This window comes from Urocampus carinirostris, chromosome 2 (assembly GCF_059441175.1).
Source record: "Urocampus carinirostris isolate Australia breed hairy pipefish chromosome 2, RoL_Ucar_1.0, whole genome shotgun sequence".
NCBI lineage: Eukaryota > Metazoa > Chordata > Actinopteri > Syngnathiformes > Syngnathidae > Urocampus > Urocampus carinirostris.
This window is the reverse complement of record NC_142350.1, coordinates 48744588-48754446: the sequence shown is the minus strand read 5'-3', so window position 1 is coordinate 48754446 and position 9859 is coordinate 48744588. Positions and strand designations below refer to the sequence as shown.

At 35.0% G+C, this 9859-nt stretch overlaps 2 protein-coding genes across 2 annotated transcripts in view; one reads left to right on the top strand and one right to left on the bottom strand.

The window, feature by feature from the left end:
* casp2 (caspase 2, apoptosis-related cysteine peptidase) overlaps positions 1-9859 on the top strand; it is a 61085-nt gene that overhangs the window by 12177 nt on the left and 39049 nt on the right. The window lies entirely within an intron of this gene.
* On the bottom strand, positions 2876-7508 carry LOC148372239 (glutathione S-transferase kappa 1-like). Its single transcript, XM_088326891.1, has 7 exons — positions 7304-7508; positions 7145-7226; positions 5868-5996; positions 5661-5806; positions 5477-5593; positions 5314-5407; positions 2876-3134 (listed from the first exon to the last, which is right to left on the bottom strand). Exons 1-7 carry the CDS (start codon positions 7370-7372, stop codon positions 3076-3078), a joined length of 696 nt encoding a protein of 231 aa, XP_088183017.1. The 5' UTR covers positions 7373-7508; the 3' UTR covers positions 2876-3075.

Sequence of the window (9859 nt, the reverse complement as noted above, 5' to 3'; positions counted from 1 at the left end):
TCAATGCTCTTGACTCCGCCTTCTTCCTTGACTCCGCCCTCTTCTCTGATTCCTCACCACAGAGGTGAGCAAACTGAGTCGCAGGCCGCATTGGGTTAAGAAAAAATTGGCCAAGGGGCCTGTCCTGGAGGATTTCCAATTTTTCCCCATTTCTGAATAAATACAACATGCAGCCGCATACATGTTATATTTCTTTTTTAATTTTTGTTTTAAAATAGATTTAACTCTTTAAACTGTTTTTAGAAAACTCACAATTAAAGCAAAATAATAAATGTGATGTTTTTGCTGTGCTTCTGTAGTGCAGTGGTTAACACATTCATCTAACACGCGAAAGGTCCCCAGTTCGAGATCAAGTGGAAACATCTGTTGGCCTGGAGAGGGATGGGCGCCACCAGGCTGTACTTGCCCAAGACACACCACAGTAAAAGGTTCCCCCTACCACCCTAATGGTTAAGGGATCAAACCAACCAGTAATACTGTGGCTGAGCTTTTGCAGTATTTACGTAGTCATTTTTCGGTAATATTTTTGTAGCATTACTGTAGTAATACAGTAGATGTATTTTTCTAGTATTACTATGGTGTTTTTATTTTATTTCTGTAGTGGTATGTTTGTAGTATTTTTGTATTATAGTATTACCGTACTAATGTTTTTGTAGTATTTCTATAGCAGTACTTTTATGGTAGAATTACTGTAGACGTATTTTTGTAGTAATCTTTTTGTAGTATTTTTGAAGTTTCTCCATAGTAGTCATTTTGTAGTATTTCAGTAGAATTTTTGGAGTATCTCTGTAGTTTTATTTCTGTACAATAGTAATCCTGTTGAAGTATCTCTGTAGCAGTATATTTGTAGTATTTCTGTAAAGTTTTTTTAGTATTCAAACAGAATATTTGTAGTTTATCTGTATTAGTAATATTTTAGTATTTAGATAGTAGGGTTTTTGTAGTTTTATGTAGTAGTATATGTGTATTATGGTACTACTTTAAGAGTATATTTGTAGTCTTTCCACAGTAGTATTTGTGTACTATTTCTGTTGTATTTCTGTATTATGACAGTAGTATTTTCGTACTATTTCTTTAGTAGTATTTCTGTATTATAGTTTAATTGTAGCAGTATTTTGCATTATTTCCATTGTAGTATTCTTGTATTAGTATTTTTGTAATATTTCTGTACTGTTTTTGTACAATTTCTGTCATATTTCTGAAGCAGTCTTTTTGTAGTTTTCCTATAGTAGTATTTTTGTACTATAGTATTCCTTTACTAACATTTTTGTGGTATTGATGTACTAGTATTTTTCTCTTAGGATGGATGCACCAGCAATATTGTAGTAGTCTTTTGTAGTGTTTCTGCAGTAGCATTTCTGTATTACATTATTATCATAGTAGTATTTTGTAGTACGTATGTCTGGAGTATTTTCTTCCTTTGCAACATGAAAGCAAAGTAATACATTAGTTCACTGTTTTGTAGTATTTTGTAGCAGACACAGAAAGGGACAATAGGAGACAAAGCTGCCCCCCAAAAAATACATACGTTTCTATAAAGTAGTAGTACTTAATTTATATATATATTGTCTTTATAATTTCACTTTTTTCATTCGGCGGGCCAGATTGAAAAACCTGCCGAGCCGCATGTGGCCTGCAGGCCGTCGTTTGCCTACCTCTGTCTCAGATCAACAAGTAATGGGCAGGCTCTGCCTCTTTTTGTTTGGTGCCATCATTTCTAAGCAAACTGGTCTTTCAGCTCCTGGTTGTAAAATTTTGATGGTTTGAAAAAAAACCCAACTACAAATATCTTTTGGGGTCTCGGTTTTTCCTGGAACTCGCATGACCAGCTTGGCAAAACAACAAACTTTGTCTTTCCCGAGGATGGGAAAAATAAGGCCCGCGGCCCACAAGGCTTTTACATGCGCCCCGGAAAACAAAAATGGTCATATTATAACGGCATTATACAGACTAGTAAATAAACTAATAACAAATGTTTTTTGAGCCAACTTTGTCCCCATTTTCCCTGTTGTCTACAACAAAAGTACTACGATGGAAATACAACAAAAATACTACAAAATTGCTACAAAACTAAACATCAAATTTAGAGCTTAAAAAACGGGACCTAATATATAATGATTTCATTCTGAAAAGAATACTATAGAAATACCACAAAAATACAACTACCGTATAGTAATGATGATAAAAATACTACAAAAACACTACAATGGAAATTGTACAAAAATACTACAATGGAAATACGACTAAAATACGACAAAAACATACTATGAAAATACCTTTTTTTTAAACTTCAAAAATACGTCTACAGTAATTGTACCATAAAAGTATGAATACAGAAATACTACAAATATACCACTACATCAATACTGTAAAATACTACTACAGAAATATTATCACAGAAATACTACAGCAAAAATACTGTACTTGAAAATTACTACTAAAGATACTACAAAATTCTACAACGGAACTACAACAAAAATACTACTATGGAACTACTTTAAACGTACTACTGCAAAAATACCACTACAGTAACACTATAAGGGCTATACAAATAAACATGACTTGACTTAATACAAAAATACTACAACAAAAATATTACAACAGAAATACTATAAAAACAGACCTACAGTAATACTACAGATATAGTACTGCAACAATACAACAGAAATACCACTACAGTAATACTATTTTACAAAAAAAAATCTGAAATGTTACGGCAGAAATACTACAAAAACACTACTAAAGAAATATTACGGTAGAAATACTATAACAATACAACTACAGTAATTCTCTCTCTCAAATCTACTAGGGTGGCCCCCGTGACATTTATTTTCCAGTATGTGGCCCTCAGCTAAAATGAAATTGACACCCCTGCTCCAGACCTTTTTTTTTATCAGCAAAGATTTATTCCAATTACCCTTTACAGGTTTCTTTTGCTTTTTATACAGGTTTGAGAAAAACGAGTCATGTGTGTTTTGCTCTCGTAATCCAAAGGCACATGACAAAAATGTATTTCCAGGCAAGACGAAGATATTCCTTAGTAAAAGGAATTGATATTTCAAGAGCAGCTTCGTCTCACAATTTAGCAGCTGATATCTCACGATAGGCAGGCTGGGGTCCAAGCCATTTTTCACCTAAACAAAAAGGATTACCATTAGAAATAAGGGAAAATAAATATGTTCATAAAAACAATGCCACAAACGGAACAAATGAATAAATAAATGAAGACACATTAACTCATTTGCTGACATTGACTGCTATAAATGTCAAAGACACGTTTGAGCAGCCAAAAAAAAGCTACAGATGTGAAACATTGGTTTTACAGGTATTTTACAAGGTTCATACACCCTTTTCATGGCCAAATTCAAGCACTTTTTAAAGAACATTCAAAGCCAGTTTTCCAATTTCTCCAGTAGCATTAAAAGAAGAAATCTCACGTGAATCTTGTCTTTTGCAGAACCACAATAATATCTGTTATTTACATCAGGGTTCGTCTGATCTGACCAATAACAATACCAAATATTATTATTAAGAGGAGACCGATAACCGATATTTGGAGCCTACCTTTATTTGTTGCAAAAGCGTAAACATTGGCGTAAGAAATTAATCATGCAGAAATAAAATATTTGTTGTTATTTATTAAATTAGACTTCAAGAGCACTGTGAAACATTTCACAGTTAATACATTAGAATTTCAACACAAGTAAAATGACTAATCATTCACCTAAACCAAAAACTAACGATGATAGCCCCCTGATTCTTTATTTATTGTTTTACAATAAATAAATAAAAATGTCAATACAACCAACATGACTTAAATAAATTAAAACAAAAAGTGCACTTAAATTTTAACAGGGTTGGCAAATTGAATAGTGTAGGCAATCTTGTTTTGGAGCCAGATTGACAAACTAATGTTATGATAAGAGCTCATCACTTCCACTTTAGTGTGCTTTTTATGCTCCCGCTCAATCACAAACACACACGCTTGATTGACAAACTAATGTTATGAGAAGAGCAAGTATATTAGTTTCAACCTGAATGTGCCTCTCTGAAACAGGTCAACTCGGATTTTTATTCTCTTAATTGCTTTTCTATCATGGACATATGCATGTCGGGACAAGTGACCTGAGCTGACACTCTCTTAATGTTCCTGCTTTATTGGCTTCGCCCCAGAGTTGTTTATCCAACCAGAAGGCACTGGGTGGGTAGCAAGAATAGTGGGGGATGGGAGGAGTAGGACCAGGAGAGAGAGTCTCAGCTGCATGAGACTTAAGATTTGGCTCATCGAATGGATAATATGCCGATACCAATATCTGTCAAATTCCCAAATATCGGTGCCGATAATCGGCCCACCCCATAATTGCCTGACCTCTGATTTACATATGTGATTTGAAATTTTGCGTGTGGATTTATTAAGACATATTGTTTTTAGATCTTGAGTAAATTGCAAATATATTTGTCAATCTTAACAATACGTGTGCAAATATTTTTGGGACATATCTCTCCCCATATGGGTGTTGGGTGAAAATGACAGTGTTCCTTGCACTAATACATATTTTAGAGTGCCCTGTTTTAGATGTAGCATGAATGGGTCCTCTTGGGTGCAACGTTTCATGAGACAATGTCGCGCAAACTAATACCAGCTGCCGTTAATTACGAAGAAGTTGACAGTTTTAGTAGATATTGTAAGAGCTTTATAATGTGTTTTTGTCATCTAATGACTGAATTAAACTTTTGAAATCTAGTTGTTTTGTTTTATCATGTGTTAATTCTTATATCACTCAAAGACCTTTATTTATTTAATTTTTTTTTGGGGGGGGGGCCACATCTTTTGCAACATTTTGTCATTGCACTACCCCAACTGCCATCACTATAGAATCTTCATTGCATTTCCACTCATTTAAATACATAATTCCCATTCTATTTTAGACTGGTGTGGTTGCAAATCATATATATTATTATATTCTTAGGTATGTACATTTATTTACACAAAAGAAACATAACCATTGTGTTCCTGATTAAATTCATACTTGAAATTTTTTGTACACATTTGCACTGTATTTAGGACAAAGCTTTTTATGCTCCCAAACTATTTTAAGGAGGGGACTCGAGTGTACTGCCATCTAGAGGTCAAAAGAGGCATTACATGCAAAAATAAACAACTAAACCCAAATATGTATTAAATTATGTGTTCTTAACACAAACTGCAAAATAGAAGCACTAAACTTTGAAGATGCGTTGATTCTTTTACACTAATATCCTTTGTGCCAGAAAAAAAAAATCAATTTAATAAGCAAAAAAATAAGAACTTACCGAGACAGTGTGCCATGACCTCAAATCTGTCCGAGCCAAAAAACAACTCAGATTTCCCGTTAATGTGACACACCATCAAGGGGAAGCCGAAAGCCTAAGAGCAATAATAGTTATAAATGATTAACTAGTCATGTCCCTGTCCACCACGTCTAACTGAACCAACCCCGTATTCTAGGGCATCCTGAGTACTTTTCTTCAGCTTGTCTTTGATTTCCTGCGAGGTGCACATCTTCTGCAGCGCTTGGATTTCGCTCTTTTCCATGCCAGCTTTCAGCGCCGCCTGCAAACATGAAGAATTACCATTTAGTTTCCGTCATTTGAGGTTCACCAATTGGAAACGGCGCTACCTCTGCCAGCGAGGTGGGCTCGGTGATATCTTTGTCCTCACTCCATATTCTTTTCCAGAGTTCTCTGGACACGTTCTCCACTTGCTTGTCTCCGCCTGCTTCCTTCTCCTGCACTGCTTTCACAAAGCGCATTGCATTCAAGGAGCCTACAAAAAGACAAGAATGTCTCATCATACTGGAAAACAGCGATTATTTTGCTCTGTTTACCTTTGGAGAACATTACTTCTGCAGGGTCTGACGGGGGATGCAAAGGGACCTTGAAATATTCTGCAAGGCGCTCCAGGTCCCTGTTCATCCATAGAAATTTGTTTGGAACCAGTCCAGGGGGTTTATTGCCTGTGGTCACATGTAAAAAAGTCAACTACAGGTACAGTAGACTCCTGGGTTTTGGTGTCCCTAGCTTAAGATGTTTTCATGTTACGTTGAGGAATAGGATGCTTATTTAGGCATTATGCCCAACTATACAACACCAACCAATTATTTTGCTGGCCCAAAAACTCACAAAATTCAAACTTTGCGATGTCCATGCGTCTGCAATTTGGTCAAGGTCCAATAAGATGCTGGTCTACTATTAGTCGACATCACGGCATCATGAAGATGCCAATATACTATTGGTGGAACTACCTCCCACAATGCCTATCTTTACATTCAGCTCAGAATTTCTTGTGCTTCGTAATGATGATGAGTAGGCTATACAATACTGTCTTTACTTGCTATGGATCCCAAATGTTTGCAGCGATGCTTAAGCAAAGATGTTGAAAGAGCCATAGCAGATTAAAAAAACAGAAAACATGTCTGAAGCTGCAAAAAAATGCAAAGCCTTATACAGGCCTTTTTTAAAAATCAGAACGAAAAGGGGATTCATACGGATACTCATACTCATTTCATAGTTATTTTATACATTTCTACTGCATTGAAAATGTTAAGAATGGTTGTTCTGTGTTGCTCCAATAGAAACCAGATTTGGAAAATATATACAGTATTCCCTTCACTCTTCTTTTTCCATTTACAAGCATTTTGAAAAAGCTCCAAGGAGCCGCTAGATATGTCAGGGATCTGTACTTTACTTGAATTTTCTGGAGACTTATTAAGTTTTTTTAAAGGGACTGTGTGTAATCTTTAATGCCACCTAGTGGGACAAAAAAACTTTCATATAATATATATATTTTTTTTTTATAAAATACATCAATTATCATACCAATGTTATTTAGAAGAAACTCATACCTGGTAGTATGCCATGTTTATCTGGCGCCTTTCTGCATCTGTGGGGTTGGTTTTCGTTCGCAGTAGACAACAGTGCTATCTAGTGGTCAAATATTACACACTGGGGCTTTAATGTTGCGCCTGTTTACTTTGGAAAAGTTACATCTCGCGAGATTTTACGAGATCGTGGAAATTATCGCGTCTTTTGGGGTTTGTCCTAGACTAAAAACCCATACACTGAATTTGGGCAAATAATTTTAAAACATTTCAATAATACGTACCGGAACCCTGCATGACACCACCCAAAAACGCAGGCCTAAGTTTAAGCTCAATATTCCACACGTTTCTGTAGCGGCACATGACCTGTAAACAATTCAGTTTATTGTACTTTGATTTCCATTTGAATAAAACATATTAAAATAAAAGAATAGCATGCAAACCTCAAAAGCAAGCCACGAGTAGGGAGAGACCACATCGTAGAATAATTCGATAACTTTCTTGGAGGTCATCTTTGTCGCTTTTAACTGCACGAATCTCAAAATGACAACCTTGCAGGCTGCGCAGTGTGACAAAGTTCAGTACAACAAACAATCGGTTACGTAAAAGAGACTCTGTCAATATAAAGGAATCAAATTCGAAACATGAAAAACCGGATTCGGTTCGAATTAGGAGGACGTTTGCAACAATGTTTAAAACACTCCGGTGTGTTTGTTTATATCGAATTAAAAGAAAATCTTCTTCTATTATAAATAAATTTGGCTCAAAAGCTATTTACTGCTCTCTATGGGAAAACAGTGTAAATGCAGGCTGTACCAAAATGGAAAACGGTCCCCCTTGATTAAAAAAACTACAAAAAATAAAGGGACAGTGAGTGTGTATTTAGCGCCTCCAAAAACGAAATTCATTGGGGGGAAAAATCCATATAAATTTATACAAAAGGCAAAAAATACACTATTATTTTGATGCAGTTTGTAAATATTTTTACCAATTTATCTTAATATTTTTTTAAATCTTAACATTCTCTTGTAAGTCTTAATTACATGTTTTTTCACAGAAAGCCACGGCTCATCTCATTTTAAACAATGTTCACTACGTTATTAATGACATTGAAGACATTTCTTATTCTAATAAATGAGCTTTTTTAAAAAAGTGGTCCTTGTAGTTTTAGATAATTGCATGTGTTTGACAAAACATGGGCCTGGCGAACCAAAAACATCTCAAAAGACTGGGAAAAAATATGAATTAAATATACATTGTCACCTCCAAGAAAAACAGTATAAAGAAAGTTAATAAAAAGGTATTTTGCCAATCAACGTCATTTTAGCTTACATTTTGACATCATTAAAACGTTTTAATATACAGGTAAAATCAAATTTTAAAAAAATTGTTCCCAATAAATGACTCCCGTTAAGACCTTGATTATAAAAAAAAACTCGAAAAATCTGAGGGAAAAATGGAAACAAAAGTTTTAAAAATATATATTGTTTTTTATTTTGTCAAGGTTAGAACTTGAGATTGTAGCAGAAAGAAGAAAAGAACACACTCGGAACCGGTTTTTGATAGCCCCTTCCATTGGAGGTGTTGCATTGCTTCCAGAATCGGCTCAATGAAGAATACAGTCCTCCTTTTTCAGAAGGCTCATTTATTGTAAAACACAATAAGGAAACTACACATCTGATTGGTTTATATGAACACAGGAAATGAATCTGATTGGTTTAGACAGGAATCACATATTTAAATGCTGTGAATAATGTTGTTCGCTAGATGGCGAGTGTAATAAATGAGCAATAGGGATAGTGAAACTTTGTAAACACAATATGTCTCTGTAAGAAGAATGGAATTTGGGAGGCAAAGCCATCTTGATGGGAGTCAAAGCCATCTCTATTTAACCAGCTAGAAGTTGTAGCTTTTTAATTCAGAAGCACATCCTTTGGTGCCTGAGAACTTATTCTCCTGACCTTGAAGGTGTTTGCCTAATCGTAAAACCACACACACGCATTTTAGAAATAAAAACATCCCTAAACCAACATGTATAAAAGTATATATTGGATATAAGAGTATAGAATATAGTACAAAAGACACATTTAGAACATAATTTCCCTTACAATTTACACACCAAAAATCTAGCTCTTTAAATGCCCCGTTTCTAGCTCTCAGTTTGCTGTCATTAAAGAAGTTTGAATTCATAGATAAAATTAAATAAATAAAAACCTTTTTCACAGATTATTATATAGTAATTAAAAATATAGTAATATGATTTAGTAATATATTATTACTTCGTTTTGTGGTTTATGTAGCTTCCTCATTTTTCTTTTTTTTTCCCCCATTTTTTTTGACAAGGACCAGGAAGCCTTGCACTGCTTGTGATGGATATCTAGAATAAATGACAACAACAACAACAGTTTGAGATCTGACTTAGAACATAAAAAACAAGAAATATTGGAGGGGAAACAATCGGAAAAAATAAAGTCAAAAGTATGTTTATTTACCCTAGAACAGTCCAGACTTTTCAGAAAACTGGCCAGATTTGGTACGCTGAAAATGTGTGAGGGTTAACTAATCAGCCTGGCATTCTTTGAAAAGTCTACAATAAATTCACCTTCCGCGACTTTGTAGCTTGCCTTTGCAGCATTTTCTTTTGACTCCCAGGGTGAAAAAGTGCAGCTGCGCCATTCAAACAGCTTCCAGTTGCTTCACCTTTTCACAGCGCTCGTTTCGAGTTTGCCTTTTGTAGTCAGCATGTTTCGTCTGGCAGTGCCTCTTTATATTATATTCTTTTAAAATAGCCACACACTCTTGGCAAATTAGGCAAAGGCAGTCGTTACGGATTTTGGTGATTTCCATGTCATAAATGGCAAGGGCTAAAATTCTCACAGAATGCCACGGGCAAGGTGGCCAAAGGGCTACTGCCATCATTTAAGAGAATAGTATTTTTTTGGGGTACAGTTTTATTTGATACATTACTGGAGGGTCACATATTATTAATTTTATGACAG